Below are 18203 nucleotides of genomic sequence, written 5' to 3' on the forward strand. Positions count from 1 at the left end.
TTAATTTGGCAGAAATGAGTACATTCTCAGTAACAGGGCCGGGAAAGTCACACCAACAATCCAGCTGTTGTCTTTACATGGCTGAGCAGAAGGGTTGGCTTTATAAAATTTTTTAATGTATGTATGTGTATGAGTATCTGTATAGATGGGGATGAATGTTATTACCTCTCTCTCTACGTATAGATGTTCAAATGTCACAAAGATTTAATCTAATGACTCACAAACCTAGGAAATCAACCAACGAAGGCTTTTTGTTAGGAAGTGATTCCCAGGAAAACAGGCCAGCAAAAGTCCTATTTGCCACAGCACGCCACTTCCATTTGGTATTTCTGGAGCTGACAAATGAGAAATTCGGGCAGGAAGAAGACTGCAAGGCTCTGGATCGCTGTGCTATTATTTTTAGTCATACAGAACAGTGACTAATAGCTCGTCCCCCCTCGCTGTACCCGTGTGCTGCCCTGGGCCACTGTATCACCCGGGGCTCAAACAACCGACGCCTCAAGGCCAAGGGAGCAGCCCCTGGGCGCAGGGCTCTGGGATGTCTGGGTGCATTGGGAGGCACACACGTCTGGCCTCCCACGATTCCTGTCAAGTCCGGCGGAGTTCCCCAGCACGCCCCAGCCCGGAGTCACCTCGGCACCCGCCGGGCAGCAGCGTTCCTGCCTTTCCTGCCCGTACGGCCCACGCCATGATTCAGCACCTGGGCCCCCGTGACTCCCCCCGCCCCGGGCAGCGGCAGGGAAGGACGCCCGGGCGCGGGGCCCCGCGGGCTGCCGGCCGCGGCACCAGGGGGTGAGGCCGCCGCAGGGGCTGCCCTCAGGGCGGCGCCCGGTGCGGAGGCGGCGGCGGGGGGCCCCGGGCCAGGCGGGCAGCAGCGCGGCCTGCTGCGCTCCGCGGCCGCCCCGGGAGGCGGTGCGCGCCGGGGCAGGGCCCGGGAGGAAAGTCCGGGGGCGCGGCCCGCTTCCTCGCCCCGTAGCCGGACTTTTCTCTGGCTACGAGGCCGTAGCGCTCGCCCCACCACCCCCTTCGGAGCCGGAGTCCCTCCTGGCCTCCGGGACACGTTAAATCCCGTGTAATGAGGCTTAACCCCGCCCCGAGCCGCGGCGCAGCCGGGCGGGCAGGCAGCCAGCTAGGCCCCTGCCCGGGGGAGGCCCCCCCCCGCCGCCCCGAGCGGCCGCAGCTGTTCCAGCCGGAGCTGCTGGAAAGCGGCCACGCTCCCCAGACCGAGTCTCCCTCGCACACAGCGCTGAACTCTGCTCCTTCCCTCCCCTCCCCCGGGGCGGCCGCGGCTCCCCGCCGCTCGCTGCCTCCCCCCCCACCCCGAGCCGCAGGCGCACGGCGGGGGGAAGGGGAGGCTCCCCGCCCCCGGGCTGCAGCCAGCCGTGCCCGGGCTCCCCGCGGCTCGGGGAGAGCGAGCGAGCGCCGCCGGGCCGGGCATCGTGCGCTGCCCCCCCCCGGAGCCGCCGTCCAGGCGAGCTCAGCCCATGTGCGGGGACGGGGGCGGGGGCACCCTGCCGCCGAGCGGCCACTTTCATCCCGCCGGGGCGTTTCTTTTTTCTTTTCCACGGGGCCGTGGGGAAAATAAATAAAAAACAAGGGCGGGGAGAGGGTGGGGGAGCGAGCGGGCTGCCGGCCCCCGCGGGGCGCGGTGGGGGTGCGGAGCGCCCCGTGGCGCCGCGTCCCGTCCCCGCTCCGCGGCTCCGCGCTTTCCCCGCAGCCCGCCGCGGCAGCCAGCCCGTGAGGTCAGTGTCGGCGGCGGATGGGTGTCTGCGCCGTGGGACGGGCGGTGGGCGGGCGGGCCGGGCAGGCGCAGTGTGGGGCCGCGGCAAGGGGAGGAGGGCGGCGGGAGGGCTCTGTGTCTATGTGTCGCACTGGCAGAGGGGGGGAAGGGAAGGGAGGCGGGGGGGGCGGGTTACACACCGGGGCAGCAGCGGCAGCAGCGTCGGGATCCCTTCTCCACCCCGCGGGGAAGGGGGAGGGAGGCGCCTCCGCCTCCTCCTCCCCCTTCCTCCTCCCCCTTTTTCACCCTTCCTCCTCCTTCTTTCCCCAAAGTTAAACTTCCTGCTCCCGGCCCGGCTGGGAAGGGGACGCGGAGCCCGGCCGGACTCAGCCCTCGGCACACACAACAGCTGGAGCTGTCAAAACTTCCTCCGCTCGGCCTCGGCCCCTGCCGCCTCCGCCGCCGCCGCCTGCTCCTCCTCCGCCCCCGGGGGCTCTGCGCGGGGGGAGGGCGCAGGGCCAGTGTACAATGAAGCGGCGGCCGCCGCAGCCGGGCAGCGCAGGAGCCGGAGCCGCCGCCAGCTCCCGGGGCCTCTGAGAGGGGGGGGGGCGCCCAGCGGCGGGATCAGCCGCCTCTCGCTCGCTCTCTTCACCTCGCCCGCCACCTCCCCCAGCCCCGACAGACCCCGCCGAGCCGGGGAGGGGGTGTTATTGTGTGTGAGACCCTTCCTTCCTCTGCGCTCTTTCTCTTCGCCCCCCACCCCCCCACCCCCCTCCTGCTCTCCCCATGCTGCTCCCCCTGCTACCTGTGCTGGTCGGCGGCGGCTGAGGCCAGCAATGCGAGGCGGAGGTGGAGGAGGCGGAGGTGAGGAGGAGAGGAGCCGCGGGAGCAGGAGGAGCATCGGGATCCCCATCACCATCCTCATCTTCATCCTCATCATCATCATCCATGTGTCTCTCTCGTCCTGCTGACTAGGATGTCAACGGAGGACAAGAGTCTGGTGGTGGCGGTGGTGGAGCCGCCTCAGCAACAGCAGCAGCAGCCCCCCGAGCCTGGAGCCCCCCCCCCAGCAGCAGCAGCAGCAGCCACAGACAAAAGACCTAGGGGCCGGCCTCGCAAAGATGGCGCTTCCCCTTTCCAGAGAGCCAGAAAGAAGTAAGTTCAGCGTTTGTGTGTGCGAGGCAGAGAGGGGCAGGGGGCAGGCAGCCAGGCGCAGGCAGAGCTGTCAGCGGAGACTCGCTGCTGGTCGCCCCCTCCCTCCTGCCTAATGCCATTTTGAGAAGGGCCCTTCTTTCTTCTCCTCCTCTCCCCTTTGCACTTTCCCCTCCTCCTCCTCCTTTTTCACCTTTGTCTTCCTCCGCCCGCTCTCTCTTTTCCCACTTTTCTTTCACCGTCCCTATTCCTTTCTTCTCCTCCTCCTTCGGAGTTTCTCTTCAGCTCGTCCCCCTTCACCCTCTTCCTCCTTTTCCCTTGCCTTTGCACCTTCCCCCTTCTCCTTTTTGGGTGTCTTCTCCTCCAGGACGCTCGGCTGCCTTCAGCGTCGCCTGGCTACTCCCTGTGCTTGACGGTAGTTCCTCGTCGCTTTCCCTTTTTATCCCCCCCCTACTGCCCCCCCCCCCTTTTTTTGGGGGGGGAAAAGAAAAGACGGTTCTTGGCGGGTGGCTTGGCGAGCCCCCCCGCCCCCCTTCCCGCACCGGGCGGGTGCTGGCTGACGCGCACACCAAAGTTGAGGCAGGAGTTTGTTCGCCGCCGACCCCGCCGTGTGCTCGGAGGTGGGGAGCGGCCGGGGGAGCTGTCAGGCGGCGGCCTCTCACGGCGGGACAGTGGCGAAGCACAACAAACACACGGGGGGGTGCGGGGGGGGGTGGGTGCGTGTGCTTCTGCCTCGGCTCTGGCAGCTCCACCGCGGCCTCTCCCCGCCGGGGGCGCGGGCGTTCGTTAGCCCCAACGGCCGCGGCGTGCCCCCTCCCCCCCCGCCCCGGGGGCCGCTCCCGGCGGGGCCGCTCCGCTCCCCTCAGGCCCCTCAGCGCCGGGCGGGCGCGCACAGGGCCCCGCAGCGCGGGCACCCGCCGTGCCAGGGCGCGCTGCCCCTGAGAGACCCGGGCGGGTATGGCCGCGCCGGCGCTGCTGGGCGTGAGGGGCCACGGCCGGGCTGGGAGAGGCCTGGCGGCCCCGCCGCGCTGGCTGCTGCTCCCCGCGGGTTATTTTGGAGTTGGATGGGTCTCGCCGTGACATACCTGATGGCCGCGGTAATAGGGCAAAACGGGGCGAGTGCGTTTTGAGAAGAAACGTGAGGATTGTCAGCGGAACAGCCTGTGCGCTGGGAAGCGGGCCGGGGCCTGGGGGCTTCAGAGTTTGTTCCCCTTTGTTTTGAGGGGACGGTTTGGGTTTGAGACCCCCTCCAGGTATATGCGCTGCGCCAGGTGAGTTGCTGGCGCTTCGCTGAATGCCCACCCCAGGTCTCGCCCTCCGTGTCTGAATCGGAATCGTTTGGGTTGGAAAAAAGACTTTTAAGATCCAGTCCAACCACACTGTCACACTGCAAGTTCAAAGCACTTCAGCGAGGGATTCTGCTGGGCTGCACCTACAGGCACGCAAAGGCTGCGCTTTGCTCCCTATACATTGCCTTTCACAAGTACATGTTACATAATTATCCCGGGACAGAACTGCCGTCAGTCCGGGATATATGGATTCTTTTTGTTGTGGATGAAAGTTTCCCTTCAGAGATTTCTGTGTTCCCCCCCCCCCAGTTTTGACCAAGCTGCATTGTTTGCAGCTCCCTCTTTTAATGACCGTATGTATTCGCTTGGTACAAATTTTGCTATAGTGATAGTTGAAAGTCGTTGGCAAACACACACGCAGTAAAGTTCCTTGGTTCATCTCCTTTACGCTTAGTTTTACACACTGTTTTTATTCTACGCGTAGAACCCAAACCTAACATAGGAGACCTTCGGACATTTTATTTTAAAAGAAGTTTAAGGAGGATAAATGCAAACACAACTGAAATGTGCTGGTCTGCACAAAAAGCAAAATAAACGTTATTTGTGAAAACTGGCATATCTTGCAAGCCATTCTGAGGTGGTGTGTGCACTCTTGATGAAAAGTGGGTGCTAAAGAGGTAATTATTTTTTTTCAGTTGGGTTTTTGGTGTCATGGGAATGTTTTTGACTGGTTTTAGGAGGAAATTAATTTTTCATGTAAAAATATGTACTTATGCTGACATGACTATAACCGTGTAAGAGCTGGAAATGAAATTAGCTGAGACAAAATTTAAAATTAATCGGTACTCATTTTCTTCATGCTGTGATTGTTCCTGCCTGGTATGGTGCTAAGAGTCCTTCCTCATCTTTGTGGAAAACATGTAATGCTGGTAAAGGTGTTATGACATAAGTCATAAATGCTTTTAGAACTAGGGTTTCATCAAAAATAGTGTTTTTCTAACTTGCACAAAGTAGTTATAGATTGGTTGTTTTTAGTCGCATCCATTTTGGGCAGGAAATGGTTTTATTTTCTAAATTTTGCTATTTACAGCATACTGATTACAATTAGCTAAGCAAATACAGAAACAAAATAAGTGAAAATATTTTCTATTTTTTTCTTACAACTACTTGGTCCTGTTCCTTTTCACTTCTGTGCTTTCCAGTTGGATTAATGTGCCTCATGTAAACCAGATAAAAGAGCATATGTCAGACCATTTTCTGTACTGTAATCACATGTCTAAATCACTATTAGCTAGTCAAATTGTTCAACTGCTTTATCCCATTATAGGAAATGTTCCACTGAATGTTCAGTCTAAGTGCAGTCTAAGTAATGATAAAACGAAGAACTCCGCATTAAACCGGGAAAGCCAAAATAGAATAATTTCTCGGCTATGGATGCCTCCATTAAGGACAATACCATATTGGAGAATGCTGTAGGTTGGTATTTTACCTTCTTGAAGGCCGTGTTTTTAAGCAAATTTGATGAGCTTAAGTAGACAGATGGAAAACTGCGTTGAATCTGCTGCTATGAGATGCCAAGGATTCTCAACTCTTCCCAGAAGTAGGCTTATGTTGAGGGAGTTCTTCAGCAGGACAGCTCTGCGCAAGTCTTTGTCATCCCACGTTTTACCTGGTTATCAGTAAAAATTCCAGTAGTACTATGGACGCAGGTGTGTGTATCGGGAACATACTGAGGATTCCTATAGCTGATGACCTGGGAATCAGTGGTGTCGATACCTGGAGAGTTAATGATGGTAGCGCGTGATGCTAGAGCAGCTTTTTGCCATTGTTTGAAGGATGTAGCTTCATGAACAGCTTTGTCAGGAGACTTAATCTTAGGTGAACAGTTCATTTTTATTATTTAGATTTTAATTGTGCCTGGAGGCCAGGGCACCATTATACTATGTACAGTACAAATGCATAAGCAAAGATGGCTTCTGCACAAACATTTGCTTAATTTAAATGTAAAGATAAGATGGCATGTAAATGTAAGAAATGTATTGGGAAAGCACAAGGGAGCTGTGAGAATGCGATGAGGGAAAGAACATGCAGAAGTTCAAGTACTCTGGCTATCTCGGCATCGGTGAATGATTCATAAGCATCAGACTTGGAGGTTATATTTAAAGGAGGGTAGCATTGTCACCCTGAGAATTTTCACAGATAGCTTGTTTCGTGCCTGGAGTGCTAGACAAACGCTCTTACTTTCTTCCTTACATTTTGACAACTGGGTATCTGTATAGAGCAGTGGTTCAAATTTAAGAGGTAGAGCTAGAACAGGCCACGTGGAGCCTTGAAATTGAGAGCAAGTCAGTTGCTCATGATACGGTTTATCAGGAAGAAGGAAGAACACACAGAACTATAATCAAAGCAATGAGGGAGGAAAATATTTTTGTAGTATCACCTTTCAAATGAATTTAAAAAGCGGAGAGCTTGCACTTATGAAAGCCAAAAAAAGAGTAAAGTTGCATTACTGAAGATACAATGTGTTGTAGGAGAAAGGAACTTTCAGGTGCATCGTTAAAAATTGTATAGGAAAAATGGAAATTATTAGGGGCCATCTCATTGTATGGCCTGGAATCTTGGAAACTTAACTTCCTTGGAACTTTCAAGGCTATGGACCTGAAGGACGGAATGCGATCTAAAAGAAGTTGCAGGGGAAGAGTATTGGTTCTGTTTTAACTATGTTGTCGTTGTATGAACAGCTGGTTACTCCTGAGAATGTATCAGAATAGTATTATACAGGTGCAGTAAACATTTTTGTTATCTATTTTAAGGACTAGAGCTTTCTTGATCTATACAGGTTACAAGCAGCCCAGATGTATCTTCTTAGCAGAAATTTAGTAGCAGAAGTCTCATTGATTTTGGTCATGATAGCAGTTACTTATAAGTCAGTATCTAGGCTAATTTTAAATTTTATTTCCAGCATCCAGACTTTGATGTATATTTCAAATTATTTTTGCAAATGTGTGTAGTTTAAAACAGCATAGGATAATGATTTAAAAAATAATGAAATTTGTGGAAAACTTTTTGTGTGTTTATTTTTAATTTCCTATGTTTTAATTTTTGTCCTAGTTTTTCATTATTTTGGCCAATGTAAGCTGCAGTAGGTTTTCAAAGGCCATAGATTTCACACATGCAGATAGTTTTGAGGACACGTAAGCATAGCATTTTTGCCAGGAAATGTTTATTTAAGAATTTTTATCATTACTTTAGCTGCATTTGCTTTAGGGTAGGCCAATATTTAAAGATACCTACACTCATTTCAAAAGAACCTTAACGTGTTGGGTGGATTCTCTTTATAGCTCAGCTATGTTTCTTTAGCTCATCACACACCTTCTATGTGATACTTGTATCTTTACTTGCCTGCCCTTTTCTCACTTCAAAATTTAACGTTTGCAAATATAAAATTTGTAGTGTTACACAACAAAATGTTCCTAAATACATGCTCATAGTTAGGGGAAGTCAATATTGCCTGGTAAGACTGAAGGCTTTTGATGGATGGGCTTTGTGCAACTATTGCACAGATAAGGGTTAAGGTATTGAAGCAAAAAGTGGCCTGTACTTCTGCCTGTGCAAGCCACGTATCAAAATGTTTGGCCAAAAGCCAGAAGGTATGTACTCGGTCACAGGGTGTGAAGAGATGAGGCATGGAGTAGGCTTCATGATCATGACATTGGCTCTTTGAAGGCATTTCTAGTCCATCGTAGAACAGAACCGAGCTACGTGCAGCAGGGTCCCCTGGGAACTTTGCGCCATTTTCTTCAGCCCATGTTGCATGACTTCCTTCATTGTACTCGCATCACCAAGCAATTCCCCAACTGTCTTGGGTAGTTCTTGCACAGGAGCCTGGCTTTGACTGTTCACAATACTATTTTGCTCAGCAGGTAAATGATCTCTGTATTAATTTTTTGATTTTCAGTTCTTGATAGGATTTATTTGAGGGGTGACTGTGAAGGCGTGGTAGGTTTTACAGAATTGTTTTAACAACTTGGATAATGTGGCAAAATACTGATGAATATGAAGTGGTGTCTTTGTGTGTGTCTTAAAGGTTATTGAGATTAGGTTTAATGTTAGGAATAGATATTTTGCTATAACCTTAGCCTACAGTTTTCACAAATTGAAACAGGCTGCACTTGCAAGTGAGGAATTCATGAAGATTTTTTCTGACATTGCAGTTGTTAGTTTGTTAATGTTTGTATTTGATGATCCATTGAACTTCTGTAGTGCTTGTTGTGAGGACCTCCAGGAGCTATCAGATAGTATCATGGCAGATCAAGTATGATGACAGTTTGTGAAATCTCATATTTGGTATATTGGTCGTAGGGTATGCCTTTGCAGAAGTAGGAAAAAGAACCCAGTCTCTTGGTTGTTATTTTCTGAGCCATCTACACACCAGACATCTTTTCATCTTGTATTCAATGACACAGGAGACTTTTTTTTTTCCCAGCTTAGAACAATAAAATACTTAAATTTTCTTGGCTTTGCTTATGGATATTCTTTTTTTTTTTTTTTTTTTTCCTTTCTTGTTAGTGTGTCCAGCTCCTACTAACTTCTTGTCATTGTTCTTTCATAAGATAAGTAATTGGAAATGGAGATTTCTATTCTTTGTTGTCATTTGAGTTGAGAGATGGTTTTCCAAGGCGGTTGGCTTGCTGAGAACAGGTAAGCTCTGCCTTTCTCAGGCCGGTGTTTTTTTTTTTTTTCTCCTCCTCGGCCTAGCCGTCCCACAACAATGATGAAGGGCTAGCAGAGTCACGTATAACTAGGGAGAATACAGTTTCCTTATCCACCCCTAATAATCACTCCCTTACGTTGCTTTAAACTGATTTGTGGATTTAACTTTTTAAGAAATGCTATTATAGGTACACTGAAATGCTATGAAATGGTAAACCATTAAGTGACTAACAATTTCAGAGAAAGCTTTTCTCCTTTATATGTTTATTTTTATTACCAATTCATGCAATCTGCATGATTCATATAGTTTGGATAAATATGGATAAGCAAGATTTTACCTAGCAAGTACTGCGTGCTGGTAACTTGCATTGAATTCTGCATTTTTGTGTTTTTTACTTTTTTTGCTACATGGATGGTACTAGATGTTCCTATTTGTGCCATTCCTGGGTTAGTCAAAATAATTTTGGGCACTTGCTTCAAGAACTACATTTAGTAAGTTCATTTAGTAGCATTGGTGCTTTTGAAAGAAAGATAAAGTAGGAAAAAGCCTTTAAAATCTAGAATATTTATTACTTAGAGAAACATAGGCAGTGGGTGTATGGAGTGCATCAGGTGGTTATTTTCCCCAAACACCATAAATCTTAAGCTGGTTCTGGCAATGAAAAGCAGCAGTGCCGCCCTCCCTCCGCTACCAGCTGTTTGTTCTCTCCCTTGTGCTGACCCAGGCGTTTGTGTAGCCATGTGGTGAACTGCATTGGGAAACTGATCTGGGTTAAAACTAACCTGGCAAAGAAACGTGTTTGTGATAGCATGAGGGAGGAGGCCAGAGCAAGCGGCCAGGCTGCGGAGAGGCAGAGCTACAGCTTTAGGTAGCACTGCCAGCTTAAAGTAGTGTCTGTGAAGCTATAGCCTTGGTCGTCTGAAATTTGAGGGTGTTTGATTTTTAGGCTGACTCCTATGAGCTCTTCAATATAAGTGTTCTTACAGGAGATTGTGAGAGATTTTGCAGCCTATAGTCATGTTATATATGGTGGTTGCTTGGTTGTTTAAAAAAAATAATGCTGTTGAAAGGCATGTAGACAGATGAGTTGTTCTCATCTAACTGATTCTTGCCCCAGATGTTGGCATTGACTGAAAAAGGGACTTTGGTTCTCACTTTGTTCCTCAGAATCATTCTTAATATTCAGAGTACCCTGAAATAGTAGTATAAATCAAATGTTTTATGTTAACAATAGTTTCTGATATTCTGAAACCGCCTTTCTGCATGTATATTAATATATACTTAATTAATTAATATATAGTCATTGTAATAAAATCACATTAGATCTTGCTTCTTTCAGAATATTCTTCCCTCTCACATTTTTGGAAGTATTTTTATTAAATCACACATGCACATGCACCAAATCCTATTGCCAGGCATTCCAATATAAATATAATTACTAATTTTCAATGCTGTATTTATCAACATTGTAATTGCTTTTCTTGAGGAAACTGCTGGAAACCCTGTCAAACTAGGATGTTTTCCCTTCAGACTTTTGGCTTTGGGCAGGGGGAGAAGAAGAGAGGCCTTTTTTTCTCTTCTGCTGTGTCATTACTGACAATAAATTCTTGCCAAAAGCAGTTTTAATTAGGCTTTCAGAGAAAATAAGCTTTAGGAAAATTTATCAATTTTTGTATTTTGCCTGCTATATTTTTATATTCCTTGCAGCATGTGCAATTGAATCACCAGTATGTCACAGTAAGATAAAAGGAATTTTTGGTAGTGAAGATGTGGTCCATAGTGTGCTATACGAGTGATACAGTTGCACATGCTCAGAGGAGTATAAAAATATAGCAGACAAAATAAATGAAAAAAAGATATATTTTCCTAAATTAAGGGTCCACAGCTGAAATGGAGAACAATTTTTATAATAAAATTTTATTTATTAGGGGATTGTTTCCCTTGTTCTGCACTGAACAAGCTTAACCTCTGTAGCAACATAATGTTGACTTAACTGTTCTATCCTTCAAAAGTTTGCTAGTCTTAATTAGGTTTCACCTGGCTGATAGGAACCACTTTTCAATTTATCAGAATGATTTCTACTAAGATCTTGTCCTCTAAAATGTTTATGGCCTCTGCCTCAGCTATGTTGTCATATGCAGCTCTTCCATGTGTGTCAATTTCCTCATGCAGATCCTGGAGGATGGAACCTTCCTGCAATGTTCTCCCACCTTGTTTGAAAATAATTTGCAAACAAATACCCTTTGAGTGCTCTTGTTTATTGTTGCTGACCTCTCTTAGGGCAATTTCACAAGGACACTCTTACGGAAAATGATCACTCACAGTTTAGAGATTACTTCTGTTTGTTTCTGAAGAATACTGTGAATTTCTTCTAGTCCTGCTGACTTGAATTTCCCTGATTATTTAGCCTAATTACAAAATCAGTTTTTAGTATTAGCTGCAATGAATCTGTTTTATGAAGGCTGAGATACAGAGGACAACATTTGATTCTGGTTTGTTATCCGTTTGTTCTTCTTTAACATTGTTATGTACTGACTTTTTTATTCCTACTTCTAAAATATTTCTGAAACTTTGTTTGCCTTTTATATTGCACAGTGGTAATAATGCATGCTGTGCTTTTATCTCTTCTGATTTTTATCCCTGACAGTTTATGCTCTTCCTTTATATTCATTAAAATGCCCTTGTTTCCATTCCTAATATGATTCTTTCTAGTTTTAGACCCTTATTACTGGCTGCTTTTGATGCAGCCCGTATTGTTCATACTACATTTCCTATCTCTCCCCTGCACTGGAATACTTTGCCATTGTGCGTATTCCAGTACAATAACTGCCAGTCCTCCTTTAAATGACATTCGCGAGAGCTTCTAGCAACAAGTTCAAAGAGTTTGTTGAAATTTGCTTTTCTTCTTTCAGTTAATTGAAGATAAAAATTTGTTCTCCTTTTTCTTACTGCTCTCATTTTTTCCCCTTCCTTGGCACAGTGAATGCGTCTCGTTACCACTTCCAGCCAAATCACTGTACACATTGAGATGTTTAAAATGGAGCCTGCCCTAATAGAGTGAAGTGTGAAGTAACTGCTCTTCTGGCATCCTCAACTTTGTGAAACAGTTGTCCTCAACATTTTCACAAACATGTTGGGCTGTTTGTTCTGTTACTTTGGTTTTCTATTAGACGTCTGGATGATGGCGGCCTCCTCTTATCCTCAAGATACGTGCTCTGAAAGCTTCTGTTAGTTGCTTCAACAAGTTTACCATCTCCCCCTCACTTGGTCTGTGAGTTTTTCTCTCCCAGCCTTTCCTGTTCCTTGTTCCCTTCCTCTGCTGTTTTTGTTTCTACTCCAACTTTTTTCCTTCTCCTCTGTTTCCACTCCCCCCTGCTTGTTATAAAAGTGAGTATAGTACTTTTTTTCTTACCTAGGCCCACTGAACTGCACGAGACTAGAACTTCAGTTAGAAATGGGCCAGATGCTTTTTTTTTTCATTGTGAAGAAAGGCTTGGAAAATGGAATTTTGAAATAAAATAAAAAGACCTGTTAATTTCACCTTCCTTAAATTTCATCATTTATAAAGTGAGCTCATTCATGGCTGTGCTTGTGTTTTGTGTTGACTAGTGGCATGGTTGTAGCTAGCAAAAGTGTTTTGGCCCTTGAAGCACTCTTGTTTCTACACAGTGGCCTTGTCTGTGCTTATAAAATACCCAACAGGGAATGTTTGGAGTCAGTGGATGCTATCATCCCTGTTGTGAGATTATCGCAGCGGTTGCTTGTACAGTTTTGACCTGGGCCTGCCAGCACTCCCTCAAACAGTTCTCAAGTCTAGCCCAAGGATTTGCATGGGCCACGCACCATTCCCAGCACAGTTTACATGTGGCTGCTTTGTTTGGGAATTTGAGAATTAGATAGCATGGATGTAGGCTCTTCTGTGCTAGCCGGCCTCAAGGCCAACATCACCAACTATGTGCTTGTATAACTGTAACTGATGGTTGGGTTTGGGTTTTTTGATTGTTTTTTTGGGGTTGGTTTTTTTTGTTGTTGTTGTTTGTTTGTTTTTAAAGGAGGACTTCAATGAAATGGTTAAGAGTTCTCATCAGTTTTACTTTCAGCCTCCTGGGCAAACACTGTGCCACAGTTAATGTTCTCCAACCCATAGGGATGTAAGTTTAGGATGAACAGCTCACAGCAGAATTGCTCTAGAGGGAACAGAGGAGATGGGATGTGCAAGCCATAAGGCTCTGGGAAATTCTGGCTTTCAGTGCTACTTCAGTCTTCTTGACACACAATTTTTCCTGGTTCATGTTTTGCATAATTAACCTTTTATCAGGCATCCTGGTAGAGATTTTTACAAAGGCAAGTGCAAAAGAGATTCAGCCGGAATTCTGATTTATTTTTCTGTTTCTGTCTTCCAGAAACCCTTTAGGAGAGAACTGGGCCCAGAAATTGGGATGGGGGGGGAGGGGATAACTCAGGAAATAAATGATCCGTAAGCAAGATTATTGAAAGAAATTATTTTCCTAAGGTCTTTCATGTAGCTGTAAGGGTTGGCTCATGGCTGGCTATTTTGTTGCCTCTTCTTGTAATGCAACAGAAGAGTATTATTTTGTCCTAGGGTGTGCTGTGTACAGCTTGAAGATACAATAATTTTTATTTTCAGTGTTGGTAAAGAATAAATATGAAAACTTGGTAAACTGACTCACGTATTTTGTGTGTTCCACATGTGACCTTCTTGGATAAGGATACACTGGTAGAACAGAACAGAGAGTACTACTGATTATATACCGACTTTATGGACAAGCAGAAAATCTTGATCTCAAGGCTTGTTAACCAGACACTGTCAGTGGCGGTTTAAATTACTGATAACTTATTGCAAGTAAATACTGGTTTAAGAATATTTTCAGTTTACGTTTTTGAATTAATGTGTCTTTTTTCATTTTACTTGCTTTACACTGTCTTGATAGGCAAAAAGAACCTGTTTTTAAATTGTTAGCGTGACCATGTTATTTTAAAGGCTTTTTTAGACCAATGACTGTTTCTTGTCTATGCTTACTTAACATGCTCACAGTTCAAGAAAGTGAAGTCATAACTGGCTTGGACATGTATGAACTTGTTGAGTTTAAGCTGGAGCTCTCAGCCATCCTGTATCTTCTAAGGTACACTGTTTTTCTTGTTTGATTAGAATTTTGGAAAATACTGTGATAGACATTTGTTAGCTGGCTTTTATCTGAAGACTATAAATATTGTTAGATCAAGTTAAGTTTTTCTGGGGGTTATAGTTTTTTTGGTTGGTTTTTTTTTCCCCTTTTCATCCCCCAGTATGTAGCCCAAACCAAAGGAATATACAGCTGCAGGGATGTGACCATGTCATGTGGTGTGGGAGCATATTCCATAACAGCTGTTAGTGATGGGCCTTGGGGCCAGGGCAGAGACTGAATTCTAGCTCCTGTAGTCATGCCACCTGGGTTTCTTTCTCGGCAGTATTGTAATGGTCTCTGAATTGTTTTGTTTCAAAGCTTTTAAAGAATAATGATATTTATTTTACTACTATAAAGGAGCATACTAATGAATAGGAGGAAGTGTACTCAAATTCTGCTGAAGTCTTTATGCTTAGTCAGAAGAGAGAACTAGGTATCTCTGAAATGCAATTCAGAGGGACTAAGGTCTGAGCAGGATGTTCCTTAGAGCCACGTAATAGGAAATGCCAGACAAAGGGTTTTAGGTGTGATTTAGGCCATCGGAATATCACTTTTGTGCCCTGATCCCTGTTGTCTGTGCATGGTTTCTTCGGGGCATAAGTTATTTCTAATAGGGTCCCACCATCAGATTGCATCACTGTGTATAATTACACAGCTGTGTAAACAACGAATTGAACCTCAAAAATACTGGTAAACCGTTTTGGGAACTGGCTCTGTCTGACCTGCTTTAAGCAGGAGGTTGGGTCAGCTGACCTTTGAGGTCTTTATCATCCTGAGTTATTGTATGGTCCTGATCTATGAGCATCCCTTCTGATGGTCATGCCTATTGTTTATGTTGTACCCGTTGCTTTTATACAGTGAATTATGTGTAATAACCTTTATTTTGTAGAAGGTGTTTTCCTGTCTTATTTCTTGAAAGAAAATTGTTTACTAAATCTCTTTGTTTCATTGTCTGTGTTTCTTATTCCCTCTGTGATGTGATACCTGCTTTATCTATTAATCTGTGCGATTCCACATATACTAAATAAATTATTGCTTCCTTACTATGGGTTGTTCCCCGCCTCCCCCCAAAATGGTGTCATCTGGCATTCCAGATTTTCTTCAAGAGTATATTTAAAAGTTTATCTGCTAGAAAAGAGTAGGGCTATTTTAATTGATTTAAAGAAAATATGTCAGAATTTGTATTCTCATTGGATATCCATCATGCGCTGTTGAAAACAATTTTGTCCTGCCTGTACTAGCAGCTAACAATGCATGTCATTAGCAATGAGTCATTTTCTGATGGCCCATGAGTGTTTAGGTATTGCCTGTTTTCTCCCTCTTCTCTTCTTGCATCTTTTCAACTTGTAGTTTATTCATCTATACTGGGTTTTAGGTTTTTTTTGAATTCATTTGCTCACCCCTTTATTTTCCTTTCTGGTAAGCGGTACTACATTATTTCACTTGCACAACAGTGTTTACTCACACCAGCGCTTAGTAGTAGTGTAAAACGGACACGGGTCACGAGACTCGTGTGCAGTGTTTCTGTGAGAAAGCACCACATGCCATGCTACTTCAACACCAGGTCAGATAGTACTGTTGGGAAGGTGAAGAAGTTGAGTAAGGAGAGGTAGTACGAGATTTGAAGACCTATATTTTTTATTTCAAGTATTTTTTTTCAGGAGTGCTTTTTAACCTGATACAGCCTATGCTTCTCCGTTGATACCACTTTTTGCATTGTGTTACTGGACAAGATCTGGTGACACTTTGTGAGCTCAAGCTACCTTGAGACATCAGTGCTGGTGCTCTGTGGGAAGGTATCAGCCATAGAGGCAAAAGGGTACGCTCCAGCTTGTTATTAAGGGTTTCTACCTCAAATTCACATTCATCAGTGAATTAAGTGTAATGGTAGGCTTTGCACTGAAATGGCCTGTTCTGCCATCTCTGTCAGGGATGCAGGGATGGTAACCTTTGGCTGAAGCATGGGAAGACATCAGGGAAGACCGACACCTTGAGCCTTTTCAGTAACAATTGCCAAAACTTGTCTGTCAAAGCTGTAAGCATAGACACAACTTGATGCTTTCTATGTAAAAGCTATTTCAGTTACCTAACTTATGTTACTGTTCAAATTTTATTTCTAATAGCATGCTTGCTAGACATGACATCTTAGATGTAATGGCTTTAAATCAAATTTATGATAGTATGTTAATGTGGGTATGTAGCTGATGCACTAAAATGTATTTCTTGGCTGTATGACATGCAGCCGATCTACCTTGGGTTCCAGATATGATCTGGTTCATGCTTACAGGAAGAGACAGTGTAGGGAAGAGGAAAAAATAACAGTATGGAACCTTTATTTTTTAGTTTGGTTTTCTTTTTACTTTTAGAAATTGAGTCTATCTCCATAGGCTGCCTTTGTAGAGGTTAGAAACGAAGAACTTCCAAAACCCTTCACATGCAATAAAAAAAGAAGTCAGACTACTCCTATTTAATCTATGCTTTGGCATGAAAAGTGGAATTCACAGAGAAACTGTATTCACAGAAGAGCGTGGTTGAAGTTGCTATGTAGCATGGAAGCATGAAAGGGTGCTAGAAGGTAAATTGCCTTTACATCTCAGTAGAATTGCCGGGCTAAGGAAAAATATCTGAGTTTCCTTTTCTGCTTCTTGTCCTTTTGGAGCTAGATACTTCAGGCTTAATCTCAAGTTGTTACGATTCTGTTATAGTATTATTACAAACCCATTGAAGATCATGACAATAGCAGATCAGCAAAGTTAAGAAGAAACACATGTTCAAAAAAGGCACATTTTTGTGCTTCTTAATACACTCATCATTGTACGTTTTAAAGTCAATGAAGTACCAAATCAAATGTATGACCTAGCTATAGTAACGAAGTAATACTTCAGTTGTGGAGCCCCTGTCTCTTATTTGTTTATGTATTGCACCTGAAATTTAGATGGGACTGTTCAGGAAGGGTGATGTATCTATGTCTGAATTTCTCTTGGTTGCTGTGGAGTAACATTGTTCAGAAGTTAGAAATTGCAACTATTGTAAACAGTTTAGGCATGCTTTGCTAAACGTGCCTTGATTAACTCAGGAAAACTTGTTATCCTTGAGTTAATCAGTTTGAGTTTGGAACAAAACAGTCCACCATATGCATAGACATAAGTTTTTATCTTAATCATTAAATCCATCGCTTCTGTTGCTTACAGGAAAAAAAAGTCTGCCTTAGGAGAGATGACTGATCCCATTTTTTCCCATGTACATTTTCTTGGCAGAAACGTTGGCTTAAACAGTTTCTGCCTTGCCATCATGGTGACACATGTTTGTGGAGACGTGTGAATTGGGGCAGGGAATCGATGCAGACAAAATTGCTTTGCCTTCTTTCAGCGTCCGGCCCCACTGCTGCTTGCTGGGTTACCCTGTAGCAGGGTCAGTCCACTCGTTTGGGTCACAACAGGATCCAAGATACAGCTGAATGGGCACAGTTCAGAGGCTGGGAAGAAGAGACCTGGGGTGTGATCAGCTTCAATTAGAATTGCTGCCGAACGTGAAACACTACCACTCAGGTTCCTTCAGCTCCTCGTATAATCCTACTGAAGGCAACTTCTGGGCACTCTGTGTGGCAAAGTAGTAATTAGTCAACATGACCGGTGTTGGACCATGTCTGACTGTGCTGTAGTAAGATTACAGTTTTGTCCTTACTAAGATTTTTATGACAGTTAATCTGCTTTTACAGTAAAAGAACTAAATCTCACATCTTTCATATGAGGGAAAATGCAGCTCCATGTTCCAAGCTCTGGGGAAGAACGAGGCCAGCTAATATGACTTCATACCTGTTAGCTTGCATCTTGGGTCACGTGAACAGTAGGGAAAAGTACTGAGAGTAATTTATTATTGTTATTTTAACCAGCTATTATTAAATCGCAATGTGTCTTGTTTGTGCTAACATACTTAAATGGGTCAGGTGACCCATTACCTGGTATGTTAAAACATGCATTTTTTTTTCTGGTGGAGTGTAACGTGTTTGAAAATATCTACAGGTTTAAGGTACAGCAGCACGAACAACTTTGTGAATTTTTGATGCATTGGTGATGCTGCAGAGGTGATCATCTCAGAAGGGACCGCACCAGTGTTGTAGTGGAACCTTATATAAATAGGCA

The 18203-nt window shown here is 45.2% G+C and overlaps 1 protein-coding gene across 12 annotated transcripts in view; it reads left to right on the forward strand.

The window, feature by feature from the left end:
- Window positions 1-1951: 1951 nt before the first annotated feature.
- KMT2C (lysine methyltransferase 2C) overlaps window positions 1952-18203 on the forward strand; it is a 198587-nt gene continuing 182335 nt past the window's right edge. For 11 of the 12 annotated variants that reach the window (XM_056334251.1, XM_056334252.1, XM_056334248.1 and 8 more), the window contains exon 1: window positions 2696-2875. In XM_056334251.1, the coding sequence (XP_056190226.1) occupies window positions 2697-2875 (179 nt within the window). In that variant the 5' untranslated portion in view covers window position 2696. Of the gene's footprint in view, window positions 2585-2695; window positions 2876-18203 lie in introns of those variants that run through there. The other variant, XM_056334255.1, reaches the window with a different exon arrangement.

This window comes from Falco biarmicus, chromosome 4, assembly GCF_023638135.1.
Source record: "Falco biarmicus isolate bFalBia1 chromosome 4, bFalBia1.pri, whole genome shotgun sequence".
In the NCBI taxonomy this organism is placed as follows: domain Eukaryota; kingdom Metazoa; phylum Chordata; class Aves; order Falconiformes; family Falconidae; genus Falco; species Falco biarmicus.